The sequence below is a fragment of the Furipterus horrens genome, unplaced genomic scaffold (genome assembly GCF_987537825.1).
Source record: "Furipterus horrens unplaced genomic scaffold, mFurHor1.1.pri manual_scaffold_13, whole genome shotgun sequence".
Classification (NCBI taxonomy): Eukaryota; Metazoa; Chordata; class Mammalia; order Chiroptera; family Furipteridae; genus Furipterus; species Furipterus horrens.
Window position 1 is genome coordinate 52215653 of NW_028327183.1, and position 26068 is coordinate 52241720.

Consider the following 26068-nt stretch of genomic DNA (forward strand, 5'->3'; position numbering starts at 1 on the left):
TCTAGGGGGTGCTCCCTCCTAACATGTCACTGTAAGCCCTGCTTGATTTTCCGGTTTTCCGAGTAGTTGCTTTCCGGGGAAGTCTGGTGTGTTTGCACTGCCCTTTCCCCCCGCTGCAATACCAACACCTGTTGGGCTGAACTCGTAGCGAAGGCTTTATGGTCTGTAATGCTGCAGGGAGCTCAATGAATTCCACATTGATTAGTGAGAAAAGCAGTTTTCTATTCCTGTTGATCATTTGCGCTTTTTGGTTTTTGTTTTTTTGAAAATTGTCACTACATTTGCAGCTGAGTCTTTTGAATCTGTTATATATTTTATATATTAATTTTTTTTTGTCCTGTTGGTCCATGGCTTTTGTTGCTTTGCAGATAATGTTTTTTTCTTATTTTTTCTTCAATACTTTCGTCAGCCTAGCATTCAGCAAGTCTATGTTGCTAGGTTTTCAGCAGGCACAGATGCTGGTTACCTGTGTTTAGAGATGAATTATTTTTAATTGAGTTATATAGAGGTTTTTTTTTAGATTAAAGTATTGCTTTGTTTGTAACCTTCAGTATAATGTTGACGTAACTATTATTCACTAGGAAATCAATAAATTTATGTTACTCTTTCTGAACCAAACACACAGTATCTCCAAGATATATTTTAATATAGTTTGCTAGTATTTTATCCTGAGATGGTGTTTTTTTAATTATTATTACTTTTTTAAAGAATTTGATTTCTATTTTTAGATAGAGGTGAACAGAGGGAAAAAAGGGAGAAAGAGCTAAGTGGGAGAGGAACATTGTTCCTTTGCCTCTCTCTCCTACCTCAACCTGGGACTGAACCCCCAACCCAGTCATGTGACCTGACCAGGAATCCAACAGGCCACCATTAATTTCGAAGGATGACAGCCAACCAAATGAGCCACACTCCTCAGGGATGCGTTTTCATTTCATTATGTTAATTGCTGTTGTTTCTGAAGAAGCCTTTTTGTTTGCTGAGGTTCTAGACCAGTGGTTCTCCTAATGCTGCGACCCTTTAATATAGTTCCTCATGTTGTGGTGACCCCCAACCATAACTAAAGCATAGTGATTAATCACAAAAACAATATGTAATTATATATGTGTTTTCCGATGGTCTTAGGCGACCCCTGTGAAAGGGTTGTTCGACCCCCAAAGGGGTTGTAACCCACATGTTGAGAACCGCTGTTCTTGACTGCCTATATTTGCTTTTTCGCTTGGTGGTGGTTCTCACATTAAGGAGATCATTTCAAAAATAAATCTCCTGGCCCTGATTGGTGTGGCTCAGTGGATTGAGCTTCTGCCTGTGAACCGGAGGGTCGCCGGTTCGATTCTCAATCCGGGCACGTGCCTGGGTTGCGGGCCAGGTCCCCAGTTTGGTGGCGCGTGAGAGGCAACCATTCATTGGTGTTTCTCTCCCTCTCTTTCTCTCTCCCCCTCTCTCTAAAAATAAGTAAACCTTAAAAAAAAAAAAATCTCCCACCCTGTCTGGTGTTGCTCAGCGGGCTGAGCGTTGTCCTGCAAACTGAAAGGTCGCAGGTTGGATTCGCCTCAAGTAAAACACCAGGGTTGCTGGCCGGGTCCCCAGTTGAGGGCGTGAGAGAGGCAACAGGTTGATGCTTGGATTGCATATTGATGTTTCTCTCCATCTCTTTCTCCCTTTCTTGCCCTCTCTTGAAAAGAAGGTATAAATAAAATCTTTTTAACAAATAGTTATATCGATATTAAGAAGCAGATCTCTAAAACTTAAGTTGTAGGACTGACATTTAATTTTTTCCTGCAGTTTGAGCTAATTTTTATCAGCGGTTTCCAATTTCATTGTTTTACATTTGAATGCCATTTCCCCAGCACCGTTTATTAAGGGAACTTTTTCTTAATGTCCTGCATTTTTTTTTGTCCAAAGATTAATTTGACGTCTGTGCCTGTGTTTATTTCTGTGTTTTCTGTTCTGTTCTATTCTATGTTTCTCTGTTCATTTTAATAGCACAGTGTTCGGTTGCTTTGGCTTTGTAATACATTGAAATCAGGAAGGGCGATGCCACCAGGCGTGTTCTTGCGCAAGATTCCATTCGTTGTTCAAGTCTTTTGATGTTCTCTGCCTTTCAGGATTCTTTTTTATTTCTGTGTAAAATAGCATTGAAATTATGATCAAAGTTACATTTAATCTGTAGACTGATTTGGGTGGTATAGACATTTTAATGATATTAAATTTTAAAATCTAAGAACACCAGCTGTCTTTGCATTCATTTCTCTCCCTTTTATCGCTGTCTTATTGTGTTCAGTGTACAGATATTTCAGCTTTTTGGTTTGAATTTATTCCTGCGTGTTTTTGTTTTTGATGCTATTGTAAATTTGACAGCCTTCTTCATTTCTTTATTTACTTTTTAATGCTGACCTAAGCATATATACATTGATTTTAGAGAAAGAGGGAGGAGGGGAGAGAGTAAATGAGAAAAATTGCTTGGTTGCCTCCTACATACAGCCCAACCTGGGACCCAGCCAGCAGCCTACTTGTGTACCCTGAGCTGGAAATAAACCCACAACCTTTTTGATGTTTGGAATGATGCTCCAACCAGAGGAACCATCTGGCCATGACTCTTCATTTCTTTATCAAAGAATTTATTATTAGTGTGTAGATATGGAGCTGAGATTTCTTTGTTGATTTTCTATGCTATAAATTTTCTCAACTTTTTTACGTCTTTAATTATTTTTTTTCTTTATTCGTTTTAGAGAGAGGGAAGGAGACACAGGGAGAAAGAAACATTGGTCTGCTGTTTCACCCATGTATACATTCTTTGGCTGCCCCCTACACCGTGATGGGAGATCGAACCCACAATCTTGGCATATCAGGACCAGGCTCTCACCAGCTCAGCTACCCAGTCAGAACTCTGTAGTTGTTTATTAATTTCATAAATTTATAGTCAGGATTAGACCATTTTTTCTATGTAGGATCATGGCACCTGTGAACATCTCTTACGAGGCATCGTGGTTCATAGTGTCGGGTATAATTTCTTATCTTCAATTTTTCTTTGATTTACTTGAGACTTATTTCTTTTGTTTTAGTCTAGGTAAAAATTTGCTACTTTTGTGTATCTTTAAAAAATAGCTCTTAGATTTTTTTTGTCTTCTCTGTTTCATTTATGTTTCTTCTAATATTTAATGGATTTTTTTTCCTTGGCTTACTTGGTTTACTTTCTTGTGTTTATCTTTTTCTGGGGTGTAATGATAGGTTCTTTATTTGATATCTCTTTTCTTAATGTAGACATCACTATAAAATTTCCTCTTAGGGTTTCATTTCATGCATTTTATACATAAGCTTTGGTATATTGTGTTTCTATTTACTTTGCCTCTAGATCCTTTTTAAATTATCTTTTGTTTATTTTCTTTTACCCTTGATTGTTCAGGAGTGTGTTGTTTAATTTCAACATATTTGTAAATTTTCAAGTTTTCTTGAAACTAAAATTGATTTCAAGATTTATAGATTGTGATCAAATAGTTAATGTGATGTGATTTTCTTCTGAAAGTTTGAGACTTGATTTTTGACCTAGAGAATGTTTCATGTGTGTTGAACAGAATGCATCCTCTACCTCTTGAATGGAATGTTGTATATATATCTATTCATACTGTTTTCTGTAAGCTGTAGTCAACCTTTAATAATTCCTTACTGCTTTGAATGGGATGATCTACCTATTGTTGAAGGGACAGTATTGAAGTTACCTACTAATGTTGTGTTTCTTTTTCTGTCTACAGAGCTCATATTATTTGCCTAACATATTTGTTACGTTGTTTAGTGCATGCTGCTTAAAATTGTTATCCTCTTCACGATTAACTTATTTTTCATTTGGTCGTGACCTTAGTCCCTTGTGACAGTTTTTGAGGCAATTATTTGGCCTGATAGAATTTTAGCTATAACTTCTGTATTTTGGTTTTATTTTCATGGAATATTTTTTATATCTTTATTTTTAACCTGATTATGCCCATATAGGTTTACTGTCTCTTGTAGGCAGCATATATTGTGTCTCATTTTTTAAAAATCTCTTCAGTTAGTCTGTCTTCTTTTTTTTTTAAAGATTTTATTTAATTTTAGACAAAGGAAGTGAGGGAGGAAGGGAGAGAAACTTTGATGTGTGAGAGAAACATCAGTTGGTTCTCATAACACACTCCCCAACTGGGACCAAATCCTCAATCCAGGAAATCCAACCGGCGACTTTGCAGTTTGCAGAAGGATGCCCAACCCACTGAACCATACCAGTCAGGGCTACTATGTATGTTTGTTTGTTTAGGATTTTATTTATTTATTTCCTGAAAGAGGGGTCAGGAGAGAGAAAGAAAGGGAGAGAAACATCAGTATGTGGTTGCCTCTCATGTGGCCCCCAACTGGGGTCCTGGTCTGCAACCCAGGCATGTACTGTGACTGGGGATCGAACCAGCAACCCTTTGGTTCACAGGCCAGCGCTCAATCCACTGAGCCACACCAGCCAGGCACTATGTCTTTTCATTGGAGAATTTGTTTAAGGAGCATCTACTGGCACTAATATATTGGTTTCTTCCTACTGGAGTCTTCATATATCTTCCTGTCTTGTCTTTCCTTGTGATTTGTTGATTTTGTATAATGATTTGACTCTTCTCTGTGGTATAAATATTGCATACGTTTTAGCCGGTGATTTGCAAAAGTCTTACTCATATTCTTTACAATGTATTTTATCCCAATAACACTTTCCTTGCATACAGAAATTCTACTTTTTGTATCTGCAACACATCCATTTATCTTTTTGATGTCACAATTCACATTAAGTATTTTGTATCAGTACAAAATCTTAGCTTTATTGTTTTTATTAGATTTAATTTTAAACCTTTATAATAGTTACATAAGGTACATTCTACCAATCCAGTGCTACACTAAAGAGAACCTTGATTTCATTTCAGCTTTACTGGTGAGAATTATACCTTCCTCTGTATTTGAGTTTCTTTTTAGTATTCTTTTATTCAATCTGTAAGAACTTTCTTGGCATTTCTAATAAGTCAGGTTAAGTAATAGTGAATCTCCTTAGCTTTTGTTTGTCTGGCAATGTATTTCTTCCTAAAAAACTGGTTTTCTGGATAAAATATTGATGGTTTCCATTTAGTGTTTTGAATATATGATTTTATTTTCTCCCAGTCTGCAATTATTTTATTTTATTTTATTATTTTTTAAGGAATCTACTGATACCCTTAATCAGGTGTGCCCCTGGGTATGAGAAGTTTCTGTTTTCTTTTGTTCCTTTGATTTTTGAAACTTTCATTTTTCTGTGTCTTGGTGAAGTCCAGTTTGCATTGAATCTCTGCAGGGACACTTTGCTGTATTTTAAATTTTTATTTCCTTTTTTAAATTTCTCTCTTAAAAAAATGTTTTATTTATTTGTTATAAGAGAGAGGGGCTGGGAGGAAAAAAGAGAGAGAAACATCAGTGTTTGGTTGCCTCTCACATGCCCCCAACCGGGGACCCGGTCCGCAACCCAGGCATATGCCCTGACTGGGAATCTAACCTGCAACCCTTTGCTTCACAGGCTGGCACTTAATCCACTGAGCCACACCGGCCAGGGCTTTTTATTTCTCATTGCTTAGGTGCTTTCAAATGACTTGTCTCTGACAGAACATATTCTTTCATGACTTCTTTTAATACTTTTTATTGCACTTTTCATTTTGTTCAATGCAATTTGATAGCTGCAGCCTTTCTGTTTCATTATTTTTTAAAATATGTCTGTTTGTCTGATATTCTCCTGTTGTTCCTGTGTCAGTTTCTTCCTTATGTTGCTTTCCTTTTATTTTCTGGGGGTTCATGGATGTTTTTGAAAGTAATATTTTGGATTCCTTATCAGGGTATACATAGATACCCATTTGTTTGGTATCTTATATTGGGAAATTATTACATTCTCTTGTTAGTGTCCTTGTTTTTAGTATTTCTTTGACTTCTGTATTGATGTCTATAGATTTCATGAAGGAGTGAATCCTTTTAATTTTATGGACCAATTCAGGCCAGAGAAATAGATTCATCTACATGTGGATTTAAGGGTTGGCTGAGGCCGAGTTGTGTTTCAGTCTTGAGACAAGTCCCAGCAGCCTAGCCTTCTTGTTGCTACATGAGCTGATGTCAGAATAACAAAAAATGAACTGGTCCAGAGTTGCTTTGGCAGCATTTCTTTTCTGTGATAATCGAGGGTTTTGGAGTCTCTGATGGCAAATACTGCTGAGGACATACTGATTTTGGTTTCTTCCTGGACTACGTTGTGGACAAAGGGATTTGTTCTGGATTTCATACTGAGAAACTCTGTAAGGTCCAGTGATTTGTAAACTTTGGGGAGTTAACAGATGTTGAGGAACTTCTTTGGTTCTTAAAAACAAAGATTTCCAGTGTTTTTCACAGAACAGTCCACTAAGGTCAACCTTGGAGCAATTACAGTGGTTGAAAAAGGTGATGCTGACCCTTGTTTTTGACGCTAGCCATCTTCAGACGTGTTTGATAACCCATCTTCCCAGTCATCCTTTCTATGCTATTCTGTGTTTTTCGCACTTTTGCTCTGCTGCTAGTTTTTGTTTGTTTGTTTATTAATTGATTTTAGAAAGACAAGGGGAAGGGAGAGAGAAAAAAAAATGATCACTTTGTTGTTTCACATATTTATTCATTCATTGGTTGCTTTTTGTATGTGCCCTCACTGGGGATGGAATCCGGATGTTGGCATATCGGGACGATGCTCTAACCAACAAAGCCACCTCATCAGGGCTAAATTTATATCACTCTTAATTGTATTTTTATTCCATTCTTCTGTGATTCATTCTCTTTGTGGATAGCTGTCTATTTGTTCTGGAAGAAGGAAGAATTCTCATATTTTTTATTTGGCCATCTTGTTGAAGTCACTCACATAGGTCTTTTTTCTGTCGTTTCTTGTGATTTGATGTCATATCACATTGCTGGCCATCCATCTCTTCACTTTATCTTTTAGAGTTTATATCATCTATGTTCCATAAAATGGCTCAACTGGGATTTAAGGGGAAGAATCATTTGTGCATCTCAGGAGAAACACGACTCCATCCATGGCAGTGTGGGCCCAGAGGCAGTCATGGTTTGCTGAAGGGCTGTTGGAGTGTGTTTGACACATGGGTTTTCTTAAGGTCATAACTAGGAATCCATTTTGTTCAACAGTTTTTTGTTACCATTGCCAGTTTTTTGTTGACACTTTGTCAGCCTCTCAGTTCTACATCTTCATTTCACTCAGATTCGTAGTCCACAGATAATCTTCACCTGTCTAAACTTGGTGCCTCAACCATTTCTCGTACAGGTTTTCTTTACTATAATCTAACTTTGATCCGTGTATACAGACCCTTGGAGTGCACTTGTATCATTATATTGACGTTGAACATCGCATGCTTTAGTACAATTGATGCTGATGAATTTGAGTTTATTCAAATTATTCTACACAGCCACACATCACCAGCAGGAAAGGTCCTACAGGAAGCCATTTGTGGAAGAACAGCTAGTTAGATCCTGTTCCTCTTCCTTGTGTTTCATCCTATGTTTGTGTCTCTTCCTTGGTGAAGCCACCACCACAGATATACTTTTGGGACCAAGTATATTATAATAGCCATTTCTTCAGTGTCTAACTCACTTGTTTGAAAATGGTTTCATAGAATCAGCCCTATCTGTGACAGATGGCCATGTGTGATGAGCACATTCCTTCTTTATAAGAGCAACATATGCTTCAACAGCATTTCCTTTTGTACAGGTTGCTGCTGTGGAGCAGGGAATGTGGAAGCACCAATTGGACAGAGTGTTTCTGTAAGAGCATCAGAGGCAAAGAATGTCAAGGTAGCTTTGTCTTCCCAGAAGAGCCACCCCTGTGAAAGTTGTGGTGCCGTCCTGAGAAATATTTTTCACATGATTGAGCATCAGGACACAAAACACGGCCAAAAACTATTGAGGTGTGGGGCATGTGCAAAACAATTTTATTTCAGTCTAAATTTTCACCACCAGAACCCAGAGCCCCATGTGGGAAAGAAACCTATTATAATAGGTGTAGACAGGACGTCACTTGCCAAAGGTTGCAATTATAATGTGTCCCAGAAGCTTTTTAACAGTAGGGAGGTTGGAACAGACATCCTTACCGAGTCAGAACATCTCCAACAAGAGGATACACACACCAGGGACAGGCCAGATGAAATATTGATGTCTGAAGTGACTATTCAACAAAAATATTATTACACCCTGAATGAATGTAGAAAAGCCATTGGCTGCAACCACACGTTGTTTCAGAAGAAGGATCTTTGTACTGGAAGATGGTCTTTTGTGTGTCGCGAATGTGGAAAATATTTTACCAGAATTTCTAGTTTTAATTATCATCAGAGAGTTCACACAGGAGAAAGGCCTTATGAGTGCAGTGAATGTGGGAAATCTTTTACCAGAATTGATCACCTTCGTTATCATCAGAGAAATCACACTGCAGAAAGTCCTTATGAATGCAATGACTGTGGGAAATCTTACCGCACTAGCGCTGGCCTTCGTTATCATCGGAGAGTTCACACTGGAGAAAGGCCTTATGAGTGCAGTGAATGTGGGAAATCTTTTATCACCAAATATTGCCTTCATTTACATCAGAGTATTCATACTGGGCAAAGGCCTTACAAGTGCAATGAATGTGGAAAATCTTTCTTCCAAAAACAAGCACTACATCGTCATCAGAGAGTCCATACTGGAGAAAGGCCTTATAAGTGTGGTAAATGTGGGAAATCTTTCTTCCAAAAGAGTCATCTTCATAGTCATCAGGGTGTTCACACTGGAGAAAGGCCTTTTAAGTGCAGTGAATGTGGGAAATCTTTTATCACCAAATATTACCTTCATTTTCATCAGCGTATTCATACTGGGCAAAGGCCTTACAAATGCAATGAATGTGGAAAATCTTTCTTCCGAAAACAAGTACTACATCGCCATCAGAGAATCCATACTGGAGAAAGGCCTTATAAGTGTGGTAAATGTGGGAAATCTTTCATCCAAAAGAGTCATCTTCATTGTCATCAGAGAGTTCACACAGGAGAAATGCTTTTTGAGTGCAGTGAATGTGGGAAATCTTTTACCAGAATTGATCACTTTCGTTATCATCAGAGAAATCACACTGGAGAAAAGCCTTATGAATGCAGTGACTGTGGGAAATCTTACCGCACTAGTGCTGGCCTTCGTTATCATCAGAGATTTCACACAGGAGAAAGGCCTTATGAGTGCAGTGAGTGTGGGAAATCTTTCATCGAAAAGAGTCATCTTCATTGTCATCAGAATGTTCACACTGGAGAAAGGCCTTATGAGTGCAGTGAATGTGGGAAATCTTTCATTCAAAAGAGTCATCTTCATTGTCATCAGAGAGTTCACACAGGAGAAAGGCCTTATGAGTGCAGTGAATGTGGGAAATCTTTTACCAGAATGTATTGCCTTCGTTCTCATCAGAGAAATCACACAGGAGAAAGGCCTTATGAATGCAGTGAATGTGGGAAATCTTTTACCAGAATGGATTGCCTTCGTTCTCATCAGCGAAATCACACAGGAGAAAGGCCTTATGAATGCAGTGAATGTGGGAAGTCTTTTACCAGGACCACTTACCTACGTGATCATCAGAGGGTTCACACAGGAGAAAGGCCTTATGAATGCAGTGAGTGTGGGAAATCTTACCGCACTAGCTCTGGCCTTTGTTATCATCGGAGATTTCACACAGGTGAAAGGCCTTATAAATACAGTTAATGTGGGGAATCTTTTAGCCAAAATTCTTCACCTTCCTCCTTATATAAGAGTTCACGTGGTGCTAATGTTTTACATATGGAGGAAATGTAGGGTTTTTTTCATGCCAACAATACTATGCAGAACTCTGTGAAGCCTTGTTTTTCTGCATCAGGCCTCATACAGCCAAATATCTGCAGTAGGGAGGTTCTCCATAATTTTTTTTTATATGTGGAGCATGTATGTCTATATTGCACTTTCTAATTTACTCAGGTCTCATGTCTCTGTTGCTGAAGGTATTTCACCTGCACCACCTATATGGTTCCCACAGATTGCATCAGTTGCCATTCTAATGTGCTAACAGAAGATAACTTCACTGGTTTTTGGAAAAAATTAGGACTATCCTGACTCCTTTACGTGTTCATTTCTTTCACGCTCACTAGTTCTCACATTGATCTGACTCAGTGTTGGCCTGGAGAACATCATCTAAGTTTAGCTGTCAGGTTGCAGAAGGACTGCCTTTTTTAGGAATATGGTTTTCCTAGATATCAGTGACAATTTTTTTTTTTAGAGGGGGAAGGGAGGAAGAAAAGAGGAAGAGGACTATCAATGTGTGGTTGCCTCTACTACGCCCCCAGCTAGGGACCTGGCCCACAACCTAGACATGTGCCCTGACTGGGAATCAAACTGATGACCCTTTGTTTTGCAGGCTGGCACTTAATCAACAGAGCCACACCAGCCAGGGTAGTGATAAATTTTTGAGTGTCCACATCACCAGTGTAAGAACTCAATTTTCCTTTGGATTGTAAAATGACATTTTTAATACGTTCTTTAATCTTGGGTGTTCTGCTTATAGTGTGGGGTAGTTTATAAGCAGATTTGAGCCCTACAAGCATGAAATGAATAATTTTATGTGCATCTCAAACTTTCTCTACCTTTATGGGGACAATTTGGTGTAGAAATAAACTCAGCAGTTTTTCTTAAATTTGCATTATTCTCATATTCACCTGGACAGGACTGTATGATCTCTACTTTTGATGAAAAGTCTGGATAATGAGTTTTAGGAGACACAGAGATCACTCCAGAGTTGGTAGCTAAGACAGTCTCAAATATGTCTGGGAGGAGCATGAATATTTTCTTTCTTTGAAAAGGACACCAATGCCACGACCTGCGCAGCTCGATGTTGAAACCTAAGGTACCTGAGAGGAGGGCGACGTAGAGATTAAAAGAAAGACACAGAGGTCTACCTAAAACACAGAGGCAAACACACACAGGAGACTTCTGGCCAAGATGGAGGCCTAGACTGATACTCTCCATCTCCCTCCAAAAACTAAGGACCACAACTACCGCAAAACCAGAAATAACCAGAAGTTCCCCGAAAATAAAACTACATGGAAGTCCAACATATGATGTTATAAAGAAGTGGTGCTCATCTGGACAGGTAGGAGGAGCAAAGCTGGGGCAGAGAGGTCAAGGTGTGCTGGCAGCGGCAGGACAGCGGTAAGCACAGACACCGGTATTTAAGGGGAGGTAAGAAGTGCCTGGGGAGCACCCCCGGCTGCAGACCAAACACATCAGCTTTCGATTCCAACGCTGGGGAAGGCAGACTCCCATTGCCTCGGACTGTGAGGCCCAGAGCGGGTGGGGAGGGAGGAGGTGGCTTCCAGTCTCTCAGCAGAGAGTGAGTGGCAGGAATCCATCCTGGACCCCTACCCCCACAGAAAACACCACAGCGTGGTGAGAAGGATTGCCCGGTGGTGACAAGTGCACGGGGCTCTGTCTGCTATAGCGTAGGAGGTGTGACAGCCCCGCCCAGGAAGCAAAGGTAAACACAAAACTGTCAGGATGGAACATATTATGATAGAGATCCCAATGATGCAGCTGACTGGACAGCAAATATCTAATCTAATGAAGCAGCAGGTAGGAAATCTTTCTGACGCTCAGTTCAGAGCTTTGGTTATAAAAATGCTTACAGACCTAACAGCAGATCTTAAACACGACAGGGAAGAAATGAAGGCTAGTCCTGCTGAAATGAACAAAAACACATATAAAATTAGTGGTGAGGGAAAGAAAACCAAGGATCAAATGAACAAATCGGAACATAGGAAAGGAACAAACAGCCAGTGCAGAAAGAGGAAACGAAAAGTAAGGAAAATGAGGAGAGGCTCAGAAACCTATGGGACAGCTATAAGCGGGCCAACATCCAAATCAGAGTTGCCAGAAAGTGAAGAACTAGAAACTGAAAAATTATGTGAAAAAATAATGAAGCAGAAGTTCCCTAACTTGGGGAAGGAAATAGACTTACAGGTCCAGGAAGCACAAAGGGTTCCAAAAAAACTGGACCCAGGGAGAACTACACCAAGACACAGCATAATCAAAATGTCAAAAATTAAGGATAAAGAGAGAATCTTAAAAGCAGCAAGAGAGAAGGGAATTCTGTACAAAGGGGTCCCAATAAGACTATCAGCTGATTTCTCAAACTGCAAGCAAGAAGGGAATGGCAAGAAATATTCAAAATAATGAAAAGCAAAAACCTACAACCATGATTACTCTATCCAGCAAAGCTGTCATTCAAAATAGAAGGGCATAGAAAGTGCTTCCAGGACAAAGTAAAACTGAAGGACTTCATCGGATCCAAACCACTGTTATATGAAATGTTAAAGGGACTTGTTTAGAAGAAAGAGGATCAAAACTATGAACATTAAGATGAAAATTATATCACAACAACCAACAACAGAAGCTAGGCAACCCAAAACAAAGGCAAACTAAGTAGGCAACGAGAGTGGGAAAGGAATTATAGTTACGGGGAACATATTGGGGGGAGGTCAGCAGGGAGGGGGAAGTGGGGAAAGGAAGGGAGATGGTACAGGAATTAAGAAGCATAGTAGGGAATGGAGTAGACAGGAAGATGTTGAGAAGAACTATATGTATAACCAATGAGCATGGACTAGGGGGGGACAACTGGAGGGAGGGGGTGTCACTGGGTGGAGGGGAACAAAGGAAAGAAATTGGGACAACTGTAACAGCATAATTAATAAAGCACATTAAAAAATTAAATAAAAATAAAAAATAAAAACAGACACAAGATTAATGCAAAGCAGGGGTCAGGTGGTCCATTGCCCTGGGATGGAGAGACAGTGACACCGGCCTGAGTCCACCAAGTTTATTTATACTGTTCCATTACATCAGCTACTGACATCAGCAGTCGGGAGGGAAAACTAACAAGTGAAACTTCTAAGAAACGAAGCTGATGAGAAACTCCTGGGAAAGCTGTAGGCAGAGTGTTCTCAGATATCTTGCAAGTAGCTCCTGCTCTAATCTAATAGTCAGGACATTCCCTGCTCCTGCTTTGGTTCCAGCCCCCACGGCTCCAGCTTTCATTATCAAAAGGCTACATGTTACAGATGTATTCAGTCAGGCAAGACCTTGCAAATACTTGACCCATCAGCAAATACAAACAATCAGGCAAGACCTTGCAAATACCTGATCCCGGCCAAGCAAGTTGGCCTTCCTTTTGTAACTTCAGCTTTCACCGTCCCCTACACACCAATACTTTTGATGGGATTCCCTGGCCCAGGTCTTGCAAAGTGCCATGTGCCATAATGTATGTAATTCCATGGGTGATGTTCACTAGTGGTAGCACCTTAGGGGTCAGGGTAAACTGATTGAAACAGAAACACTGGCCTAATAGGTGCTGGAGGAGAATACAGCCAACTAGAGTGAGTTTGCCCCCACTGAGCATGCATCCAGGAATGTTTCTGACAAGCAGACTGCAGGATGGGTGTGTACACGAACCGGAGGATCTGCAAGAATATCTTCTTTTGACTCAGTCATTGTCATTGATTTAATAGTAAATTTTGATTATATTTCGTTTGGTAAATCATGTTTTTAACTTTTTTTTTTTTTTAACACTTCGGAGCTACCTGACTTGTTTGCTTGTATTTTTCTAAGGATTCATCATGGGCCTTCCTCAGATCTGTATTTGCTATGTTTATCTTTGTTAAAATGTTGATCCTATGTTATGTTTAATCTGATGCAAGTTTTGTCAATTTTCTATAACAAAAGGACAGACAGACAACAGAGATGCGTGTTGGAGTTTCTCCCATTTATTGCCTTTTTTACTTTATTAAATAAATGTCTTTGTTTTAAATGACATGTTCTATTTTTACTTTTTTATGCTATACACAATGCAACGGATTCTCTTTATTTTAACCCAGACTATTAACATTCTCCATCACTTTCAAAAGTCCAGTCAGTTGATAATACAATAATCTTTTGCTCTCTAGTGTTATCCCATTTTTCTGGCCCCCTGTCATAGTGTTTCGTGTTGGAACAGAACTCTCAAGGAGACCCGATGGTGTTAGGATGGACAGGATGTTTTGGAATCTGAAAGCCCAATGCGGAGGGAGATAGGAGGGCATTGATTAGACTCCCCGTGTTCTGGGTCAGGCACCCTGGATCTGAATCCCAGACCCCTGAATATCTTTGGGACTCTCAGGAAAATGTTCATCTTTTGGTCTGGGCTTCAGTTTTCTGTTCTTTACAATGGGTGTAAGGCATGTCTGCCTCCCCAAGCTGCTGCAGGAGGTGAAGTGCTCAGGGGCTTTTTCGCAGAAGAGCAGCTCTGTCCCCAGCCTGCCTGGACCCGGGCAACTCACGGCAGAGCGGCTCTAAGGCCAGGCACCTCTCCCTCCCCCAGTGCACCTTTCATTTGGTGTGCATTTTAGAAAGAAGTGGGCTTTAAAAAACCCTGCTGACGCACCAAGCATCAGTAAATGCTTGGTAGAAAGCATAAAGCCCAGCAGGCCTGGCCCAGAACTTATATTACGTTCATACTCCACCCCACCCGCTGCCTTTTGGTGGTGTTTCTGAGGGTGGTAACTGATTACTGGGACTGAGCAGGCAGCAGCCCTGGCCGTAAGGTCTTGTGTGTCCTCTGGGATGGGAAGCCCTGGAGGATGAACATGGGGAAGATCTGTGAGGAGGAGGGTTGTGGGTTCTCAGAGAGACACTGTTCTTGTTTCATTATATTAATCCTGACAGGTTGGTGTGTCTTTTGAGGACATAGTCATCTACTTCTGGGGGGAATAGTGCTTCCTTGATTGCTCAGAGAGACCTGTACCTCAATGTGGTGCAGGAGAATTTTGCACTTGTATCCTCACAGGGTAAGACCCTCATGCTTCACAGTGACCTGGACTAGGCTTTGCATTTCCCACGTTTTCCTTTAGCGATAAAATGTTTTTAATGAAGTTGTGTATAATTTTTTAAGACAATGTTATTGTACCATTAAGAGACTATAGAACTTTATTAGTCACTAGTAATAAAAAATATATGTGCCCTGGCTGGTGTGGCTTGGTTGGGCACATGCCTGGGTTGTTGGTTCAGTCCTCGGTTGGAGAGTGTGCAAGAGGCAACGGATTGATGTTTCTCATATGATAATAATAATAATAATAATAATAATAATAATAATAAAAGTAAATAAACACTTTAAAACTTAAAAAAACTACCATAGCCTAGATGGGTTATAAAAGCAGAAGTTTACTTCTTACACCTCTAGAAGCTGTATGTCAGAGATCAAGGCACCGGCAGCTTTGTGTGGTGAGTGCCACTTCCTGGTTCATAGAGGACAGTCATCTCTGTATCTTCACAAGAAAGAGCAGGCAGGGGTGCTCTCTGGGATGTCTTTTATAAGAGCAGCAATCCAGTTCATGAGAACTCTACCCTCATGACCTGATCACCTCTGAAATTACCACTTCTTCATACCATCACATTTGGGGTTAGGCTTCGATGAGTGAATTTTGGGGGGACACAAAACACTCCATAGCTAATACGGAGTAGTTCGTTCAAGGGTTTATTATTTACTTTTAGAGAGAGAGGAAGGGAGAGAGAAAGAGAGGGGGAGAAACATCGATGGGTTGCCTCTTGCACACCCCCAAGGGGGAGCCCGGCCCCTTTGTAATGTATCTTCTGTGGCACCGTTCTCGCTGCAAAGGCAGAATGGGGTCGTTGTGACACAGACATTGTGTTCTGCAAAGTTGAAATGTTTGTCTCTTTCAGGAAATGTTTTCCAGCACTTGCACTCACCTCAGTGCGCAGCGGCGGACACTGTTGCTTATTGGCCTGACAGACAGACAGACATTTTTCTTTGGTAAGGGAATCTCCCTTATATTTAATATCCATCGCTCTGGCAAAGTGACCCGTAGGCCAGTATATTACTAAGGTCTGGTTTGTCTTAATCAACAGTAATAGTTTCAGGTTCCGTTGCTAGTGATTGAATTACTACGAAACGAGCTTTGGGACATGATGCAGCGCTAACCAGTTGTATATGTGAAAAATCTGTTAGTCGTTGTTGGGAGAGAATTTTCTCTTTAATACATAGTTTTTTGAGTCTGAGAAGGAGCAGTTTGCCACCCTAAAAATATGCCTGTTGGGGATATTGCCTATTTTAGGCTGGTCAATTCTAAGACACTGTAGTCCTGGGAGAAAGCCTGACAATGTAGTAGAAGTTACCCCTTGTGAAGAACATTTACATTTGTAAGGACTATCTCATCTGTAAGGGTGTCTCCTTCCCTAGCCACACTCGCCGTATCTATCATTGTAGGAAGCAGGACTTATATCTTCGTAACAACCTGCTTTTCCTGGTAACCTCCCCTAATGAACTTTTTACCGCCATCTTTTGACTTTAGGCAAAGGTAGTATTTTAGGTAATGGCACAACTATTTTAGCCCATTACTCTATTTTACATGTGTTAGGTTTGTGCCTGGAAGAAGGGAGAAGTCAGGTGGACCAGTTAAGAGCCTTTATTGAGGGATATTCCAGCAGGTCGGCTGAGTCTGAGTGGACTGCAGCACCAAGGGAAGGGACAGAGGGATTTTTAAGGGCATGGAGCAGACCCTCAGGGGGATGGGTCACCCTGCTGGTTGGCTCCAGAGTCCAGGATATAGGTGTTTGTGAAAGAACAATGTCCCCTGATTAGGGATGGCTGTCAGGACACTTATGGTCCTTGTTTCTGGAAAATGATTAAGGGAGAGGGAGAGGGGCCATGGGGGTGTAATTAGTCCTCAGCAGGATGCCGGCAGGGATGCCTTAGTTAACTCTGTTAATAGGGAACCTTGTGATTGGGGGCATGGGCCTCTTTGTTTCAGCGCAGGTGGTGTGGCTCAGGGCCTGCTGGACTGTAGGCCACAGTCCCTGAGAACACAGTGACCACTGGCCATGCCTGTTTTGCAAGGCCTGACTCAGGTGGCAAGTTACAGGGCAGGCAATGTGGGGTCTCTGGCCCTAACAACATGTACACAGGAGGTATACATGTTATTAATTTAATTGTTTTTTTGTTGTATTAAATGTGGTCGAGGGCGCAGAAGTAATTCCAGCAAGGAGAATGAGTCGGTTGGAGGGCTGCCGCACGCTCTGGCAGGTCAGCAGCGAGCGGCGTAAAGACCTCTCCTTTTATTGAGTTTTACAAGTATAGAAATCAATAGGGAGGGTAAGGAATGAGCTCATAGGCACATTCCAATATTGATTACAATATACAATTACTTGGGATTACCACAAAAGGAGGTTAATATATAAACTATAAAAAATGATTCCTGACAAACAAGACTATATATCATTTATAGATTCAAAAACAGAAAATAATAGGAATTCAATCATCTATTCTTTTAAGACTATGGGAACGGCTACACTGTTCCTTAAACATTAACAGAAAGCATGCAGGGTTAAGCACTACCTGTGCTACCTGTGCTCGGCTTTGTTTGGTTTCCTTGGCAACATCAGTGAGGATGGAGCACTCAGCAAGATTCCTTTTAAGTCACAGAATGTCTTGAAACCCTGAGGCCTGATCAGTCAAAGACTGTCGGCGCTAGCGAGTCCAGCTCGCCAGCTCGGGTCATAGAACACCTGGACCAAGAGGCATGAGAACATGCCTCAGTTTAGGAACCTTGATTTCCAGCATCAGTTTTTTCCCTGTTAACATGTGTTACATCAATTTAATTATTATTAAACCCACTGAAGAACCTAAAAGAGAAGGAAAAATTATTCTGCTCCTTTAATGTCATTTCCCTCATCTTTTTTTTAAAAATTTTTTACAGTCACTCCACTTACACTCCACAGAATAAAGGAATACCTCCAGCACATTTAGAACCGAAGGTTTTGTTGGCCTGTAGTATAAATACTTGCAGGAGAGCAAATATAGGGACACCGGCAATATTGTGGGCTATGCGATCAGGAGCACTATATCGTCAGGTTTCAGAGAAAATGTACTACTCATTGAATATTCTCAACCCTCAGGTACGACTCCCCAGTGTGGATGAGAAAGGGGCCACTTACTAAACTTGACAAGCTCGGGAGGACTGAATGGCGGGACTTACAAACAAAGAGGGTGAAAGTAACCACATAGAATGGTTTGAAATGAAATCTTTCTTACTAAAAGCTAGCCATGGAGAGCAGTCATATCCTAGACCAATATCTTCCTTGACAAAGGTCAATCTCTACCTTAACTGAACCTGTCCATTGTGTTTTTGCATCTAGGATAACACACCTTTGCAGTGTCAGGGTAATTTCCTTTTCTTCAGACCCCTTGGGGAACAATTTCTCACAGAGCCACAGAACCCCTCATTGTCATTGTTACGGTTTTGTACTGTTAATTCTGTACCCGCCTATGCAAAACAAGAATGTGTCTATTCATCTTACTTTTTATCCAGTCCCAGGGATTTCCCCAGTTTGCGCTCTCCCACCTCCCTGATCTATCACCAATGGATTTTTGTAGTCCCCTTATGTCTTTGATTCTAATGTATAAAATAAAAGTGCAAAATGGTCAATCTCCAGAGCATTTTTCAGTCCCTTATTATTTTGCTCCCCAGCAACTGTCATCATTTTGACTTAAATAAAGTCATAATTCTCTACAGGTTTGGACTTTTCTTACATCAACACCAGTCACAGTACAATTATGTGAAGCATTAAGAAGTTGCAGGATTGGGTATCAGCATTCTTAGGAATACACTTCACTGTAGACAAATTTCTTTCTTATTTATTTATTTTGAAGACAGATTTCTGAACGAAATTTAGAGCACACCCAGAACACTTCAAAACAGAGCCTACATTTGCCAGCTTATTTGAGAGAACAGAAGAAAATGCTTCAGGCTCAGGTCTCTCTGGGTTTGTTTCAACCTTTTCTATCTTTATTAATGGATTTGTAGAGGCCTATTAAAAATCACCTCTGTTAATCTGTAAGGCGTATATATATAGTTTGTCTCTCAAATACGTGAATGTGGTGATTCTAGGTTAATAACATTGAATTTCACATTATAGAAATTTCTAATATGAATGCTTGAAGGAATGCACAATTACAAAACAGAGTGAGGCAAAAGTAGATTTACAGCTGTGGATACACCAAACACAATTTATTCTTGTATTATTACCTGTTAATTATTGTATTATTTTCCGTAAGAACAACTGACCTGATTGTGCCACACTTTGTATTTTACTAGGCATGTAATTATTCAACTGTATTAAAATAAAACCCACTCGCTATATAGATGCAGCCTACAAAATGAAAATGAGCAGAAAAACTAACATTTCTTTTATATTGTCTAAAGCACATCACGCCAATAAACAGCCCAGTGTTGTTACAGGAATCCCTGACATTTCACGGTGTGGCCGTGGACTTCACCTGGGAGGAGTGGCAGCTCCTGGACCTTTATCCGAAGAGCCTGTACCGGGATGTGATGTTGGAGAACCTCAGCAACCTGGTGTCAGTGGGTGAGGCCAGCTCCCCCATGTCACTCAGACAGTGCCCTGTTAGTGTTTCTTTTTTCTTTTTTTTTCCTCAGCTGCTTAACGCTTCAGAATAATTACAGTTTTCTCAAATAGTAGAATCTCATTTCCTTACTTTGCCCCAGACAAGAGGGTATTATGAATGTTCCCTCTTCTGAGAGAAAAGTCTTTGGATTACAGATGGGAAACCTGCTCATTCTCTGAAATGTAACATTCTCCCTTCTTGACAGACCTCAGCCCAGTTCAATGTGTCTGAGTCTTCTGTCATTTTTCACAAGCAGGGTATCAAGCCAGCAAACCAGAGGTGCTCTCCAGGTTGGAACGAGGGGAGGAACCGTGGACAGTACAGGATGAACTCCACCATCTAGTCCGCCCAGGTGAGGGGGTGAGAATGAGCAAGGTGGGCAGCTGGGAAGTGACATTCCAGTCAGAGAAGGCGTCAGAGCTGTGACAGTGAATGAGGAAACTCAGACCACCCTCCACATATGAGAACCCTTTTTTCTTTGCAGAGATTTAAAGGAAAACATACCCCGTTTTTCTCCTAATCTCTGACCCCTGTTTGTTTTTATCTACATCTTGTTTTTTTTATAGTTTTCTTCTTCCTTGGATTCTCAGATTTTCCTCTTCGTCCACAGTCATGGTGTCTCTGCCTGTGTTACCACCTCTCTTCCTATAAAACTCCACTTTTCGGGCCTCTCTGTAAAGATAGAACTTTGAATTCACTACTTTTTTTTTTTTTTTAAGATTTCCTTTATTTATTTTTAGAGAGATGGGAAGGGAGGAAGAAAGAGAGAGAAACATCAGTGTGTGGTTGCTTCTCACACACCCCCAACTGGGGACCCAGCCTGCAACCCAGGCACGTGCCCTTTGGTTTGCAGGCCGGTGCTCAGTCCACTAAGCCACCCAAGCCAGGGCTGAATTCATTACTTTTTTTCTTACTATGGGGCCTTAGTGTCCTGTTTAGAAATAATGATTTCCCTTTGTAACATCCAGCCCCACCTTGGATGCTGTGTTCTTGTGATAATCTGGTTTTTATGTTGCATTTATTGCATTCTTTGCCCTCCTCCCTTCAAGGGACTTCATACTCAGTTCTCATCACTTTTAAACGTTTCCTTTACTCCCATGAGTTAACCTCTTTCTGTTCTGTGAAATAAACTCCTGTAAAGGGCAAGGGAACTGATGATTCTCAAACCAGTAGAAAATAATTAGCAGCAAAGGACAAATGTAATTAGAGGGTCTCTGAGCCAGAGTTAACAGTATTAGCATATTTACAAGTCAGGAAGTGGGCATTCCGCAGCTCAGCACAAATGCTTCTGAGAACAAAGGGGGAAGATATTCATCACCAAACTCTGGGAAATGGAACAATGTAGCTAGACAGCCCAGCAAACAAGTTAGGGAAATTTCAAAGGAGAGCTGGAGACAGACCTATAACCAGATCACCCTCAATTGATTCAGTTAATCGCGTTAGTTTGTAACTCCGGAGTATCCAGCATGGAAAAATGGAGGGGGAGGGGGAGGGGGAGGGGAGAAAGGGGGGTTTGCTGCATTAGGATAAAAGCAACCTGCTCCGTGTATCTGCGCAGACCTCTGATTTGGCTTTTTGGCTGAGCCCAGAGCTGCAGATCAGTGAATAAACAACTGCCTTGGTTACTGCTCAAGTCCTGTATCCTGGTGTTTTTATTGTGAGCATTTCTCACACTCCCAAATTGACTTCTCCCTCATTATTGTCTAAGGTACACTTTCTTATGTATCTTACTCATCGACATGGCTGCTGGCCTCTGACCTCTCATTCTGTGTGTGAGAGGAGCAATCATCTTCCTTTTTTTTTTTTTTTTTGGTATATAAATACTGTTTATTATCTGGAAGAACAGATATTAAAATATTAACAGTGTTTAGCTTCTGAAAAAACAATAAATATAAAGAAGACAAGTTTTGGTTTTCTGTACAGTTTGAAATTTCCCCACCAATCATGTATTAATATATTTGCATAAGTTAAAAAATAAAAATTTAAAATGCAGGAGCACATATCCCATTCATTCTAAGAGGATTGGATTAAATTTTCACTTTCTCTCCTAAGCTTGGAACCTCTGATAAGCCATTTCCTGTTTTTGTTTTATACTCTGAAGAGTAATAATGGTGTTAACATTTGTATCGATTATGGTTATGATTTAAAAGTACTTTGAATTCCCTAGAATATAATTATTCTTTTTTTTTAATTGTTGGCACTATTACAGACATCCTCTATTTTCCCTACTTTGCCCTACTCCACCCTTTCTCTGCCCTCCCCACCACCCTTTATCCGCCTTCACCAAAATGTTGCCTGTGCCCATGGCTATGCATATATGTTCTTTGGTTAATTTCTTCCAGTCCCTCCCAACCCCCTTCCCTCTGAGAGCTGTCAGTCTGTTCCACGTATCCATGCCACTGGTCCTGTTTCATTTGTCAGTTTATTTTGTTCATTAGATCACACATAATGAGTGAGATAATATGGTATCCTCCATTCTTTTTTAAATTTAGTTTTTCTTTCCTCAAGACATTTTAAATTCTGTTCATCTTAGAATCACCTGGGATATTCCCTAAATGCTGAGCTCTCTACGGTTTCATTTAATGAACAAGAAAAGATTTTTTTAACATGCTACATTAGTTCCAGCTGAAACTAGGTCATAGCTTATGTCTCCTTTAAATGACTTCCTTCCTAGTTTTCCCAGTTGAGATTTATTGTCATTCTTAGATGTTGTCACTGCATTTATTTTCCTAAAGTTTTTGTTTTCACATCATATTTTTAATAGTTTTAGATTTAATTCACATGCCATATATTTACCCATTTAAATTATATAGTTAGTTGGGTTTTAGTGTATTCATATACTTGTACAGCCATCACCAAAATCAATTTTGAAAAATTATATATATGCATATTTTCATTGTGGCCTTTATTCCTATAACTTTATAGTAACTTTTCAAATCAGAAAGAGCGAATCCCCCAACTCTGTTCTCTTTTAAGACAATTATGACTTCTAGCCTTGGCTGATACAGCTCAGTTGGTTGGGGCATCATTTTATAACCAAAAGGTTGTGAGTTTGATTCCCATTCGGGGCACATACCTATCTGTCTGCGACCCCCTATCTGTCTGCCAATCTCCGGTCAGGGTGCAAATGGGAGACAACCAATTGATTGCTTCTCTCCCTCTAAAAGAAATGAAAAAAAAAAAAAAAAGTCCTCGGGTGAGGATAAAAAAGAAAACCATTTGACTTCTAGATTCTTTAACTTTCATTTGAATTTTAGAATCAGCTTGTGAATTTCTGGGGGGAGAAACAGCTTGGATTTTGATAGGGATTACATGCATTCTGTATCTCCATTCCATTGATAGTAATTACTCATCTTAACCATATTATCCATCCTCATCCAGGGTCAGTGGGTCTTTTTCTATCTAATTCAGTCTTTAATTTCCAACAACATTTTGTAAGTTTCAGAATAAAAGTTTTACTCTTCCCTTTCTTAACTTTCTTCTTTAAATATTATGTTTCATTATGTAGTAAATGGAATTGGTTTCTTGACTGCATCTTCCAATTATTTATTGCTAGGATATAAAAATAAAATTGATTACTTTCCTATCATATTCTAATATCACTTAGCCCCAGGTAACCAAGTTTTCATGAAATTCGAGTTTCTCCTTCAGTGATTTTTGTATTATTCTGTCATCTTTTTTAAAAGATTTTATTTATTTATTTTTAGAGAGAGAGGAAGGATGGGAGTAGAGAGGGAGAGAAGCATTGATGTGAGAGAGAGGCATCGATTGGTTGCTTCTGCCCTGACTGGGAACTGAACCTGAAAACCAGGAACATGTCCTGACTGGGAATTGAACCAAAGACTTTTTGTTTTGCAGAATGACACCCAACTAAGTGAGCAACACCAGTCAGGACTATGCTATCATCTTGATTCAAAAGTTTTTCTCCTCTTCCTAAATACTCCTTAATGTGTGTTCCATACCTGTTAAGTGCCTGCAGCAACTGATGTGATTGCTGTATTTATGGAAAACTTGCATTCTGATCACCTAATATTTCTTAAGGTAAGAGCAGTACACACACACAAAAAGTAAACGTTCTTAACTCTTCACATTCCTTTTGTTCTCAGTGGAAGTACTATATAATCAATAATAAACATAGACCATAGGGTAAAAATTGCTGTAAGGAAAATTGAAGCAGCCAGTGGAATAGTGGCTGTTTTGGAACTGCACTTTCAGGAGCGCAAATGGCTCTTTGATAAAGTGCCTTTGAGCACATAGATGAGGGATGGCAGCCAGCTCCCTAGAGTTCTCCAACTGTGAGACTGTGGGCAGTTGAAAGAGCTGAATCTGGAATGTGATTGAGGAATTCAAGGACACTTGTCTGGATAGACTGTAATGGGCAAAAGGGAAAATGACTGGAGATGAGGGCAATGGGTGGCAGCTGGAGTCCTGAAACGGAGGTCACACATTTCCCATCCAGGCCATTTAAGACCTTGCTTTCTTTCCAAATGACTTGAGGAACCAGTGGGGAGTTTTGAGTGGCCAAGTGGCATTATTTAACGCATTTTAAAAATAGACCACTTTGCCTACAATGTAGAAGGTAGACATTATCAGGGAGGGACCTGTACTGTTATACTCAAGGTTACAATTTGTGATAGTATAACAATAGAGATTAAAATAAAAGATAAAAGGTACATAGGAAAAAATTGAGGAGTGACATGAAAAGTGCTAAATTGCTTGGCCTAATCTGGTGAGCCTTTGAGAGTGTCTAAAGTTAAGAGACAAGAAGCAGAAATAACACAAGTTCCTTCCTGTTAGCCTTAAGCAAACTGCCATGTTGTGGAGAGGGTTGCCTATCAGGAAACAGCATGCTGACTCTGTGAGCAGAGGGCCTTAGTCCCACAAGCCCAGGAACTAAGCCCACAACCAGTGAGCGTGGATGAGGTCACCAGCTCCCAATGAGACCACAACCCTGGACTTTGTCTTGTCTTTAACTACATGGTGGGGCAAAAGTATACAGTAGTCAGTATAGGAAACAAAGTTTATTCTTGTATTATTATTTCTTATTATTGTATCATTTTCCATATGAACAACTGTAAATCTACTTTGCCCGTCCTGTTCATCCTGATTTCCTCCACCTCATACATTCCATTGCTCCTTTAACCGTATTTCATTGACTGTGATTGCCTTTATTACTTTGCTCCAGGTGTGTATACCTAAAACCCTTAAACCTGGGTGTCCCACAGATTTACTCAGTTCTGACACTATCTACCTAGAAATAGTGTCAGATCCTGTATGTAAGGAGTTTAGTCCTATAAGATTGCCCCACTTCAGATTCAGTCACAGGTCCAGATTGTCACTTGTGCTTCTGACCAACTGGCTATAAATTAGAGGTTCTCATGACCTCTTCCTTGCATTCAGTTAGTTTGCTAGGACAGCTCACAGAACTCAGAGAAACACTTCCTTATGTTTACTAGTTCATTATAAAGGGTATTATAAAGGATGCAGATGAATAGGTACGTAAGACAAGGTCTGCAGGATTCCTAAATAGAGGAGCTTCTGACCCCATGGAACTGTGGTACATCACGTGTTCACTAACCCAGGGAGCTGATCAGATCTGGTTAAGAGTTTTTATATGGCTTTAATCTCTAGGCCCTTCTTCATTTTTCCAGAGCTCAGTGTGTGTGGCTGAAAGTCCAACCTTCTAACAGTTGGTCTTTCTAATGACTAGCTCCTTCCTGAAACGATGTAGGAACCCTGTGCTGAGTCACATCCTTACCATATATTTGGCTGTTATTGTAAGGTTTGTCTGTCTGTGTTTGTTTTAGAACAAATGATACTTCTTCCCTTAGGAAATTATAAGGGTTTTACAAGCTCAGTGTCAAGAACTATGGACAAAGACCAAATATATTTCTTAACAGTTACTTCACATGACGGCTTTTTAAAAAACATTTTATTTCAAACTAAGATTATGAGATACTACAGAATGATTCATTCTTTTCTTTCCTAGAACTCAGGAAAGTTGATGATCCTGTGCAGTGTCACTTGCAAAGTCAAAGTGTTCAGAAGAGTTGTGGAACAATACTGTGAACATAATACGTTTGCAAATATTGTTAATCAGAGTGAAAGTCATTTCCTATTAAAGCAAAAAATTTAAAGCAATATGTTTGAGATAAGTGAAAAACCGTTTTTGGTCATATTTATCACATATATAATTGTACGACCAGGTCATTTGGTAACATTTCCTAGATTCTTTTATTTTTTTATCCTCACTGTAGGACACATTTATTGATTTTAGAGGGTTGGGAAGGAAGGGGCAGAGAGAGGTTTATGGAATGATGCTCCAACCAACTGAGCCGCACCGGCTAGTGTTCAGATTCTTTAATGCAGGCATACCTCGCTTTTCTTGTAAGTACTCTACTGAGCTTCACAGACAATGCATTTCATCATCACGAAAGCAAGATCCTCACCCGCAAGAAGACTGAAACTCAGTGAAGTCACAGATGATACTTTGCATTTTTTATTAAAGTATTTTAAAACTAGGGTATGTATATT

At 40.0% G+C, this 26068-nt stretch overlaps 2 protein-coding genes and 1 long non-coding RNA gene across 3 annotated transcripts in view; all 3 read left to right on the forward strand.

The window, feature by feature from the left end:
- Positions 1-26068, forward strand: part of LOC149995279 (uncharacterized) — a 165027-nt gene that overhangs the window by 33703 nt on the left and 105256 nt on the right. The window lies entirely within an intron of this gene.
- LOC149995281 (uncharacterized) lies at positions 8352-14409 on the forward strand. The gene is made up of 3 exons (XM_090260875.1): positions 8352-8564; positions 8985-9817; positions 14311-14409. Exons 1-3 carry the CDS (start codon positions 8402-8404, stop codon positions 14407-14409), a joined length of 1095 nt encoding a protein of 364 aa, XP_090117001.1. The 5' UTR covers positions 8352-8401.
- LOC149995282 (uncharacterized) lies at positions 19431-26009 on the forward strand. Its single transcript, XR_016507716.1, has 3 exons — positions 19431-19494; positions 19791-19886; positions 25524-26009. It is a non-coding gene; the product is annotated as an uncharacterized LOC149995282 (long non-coding RNA).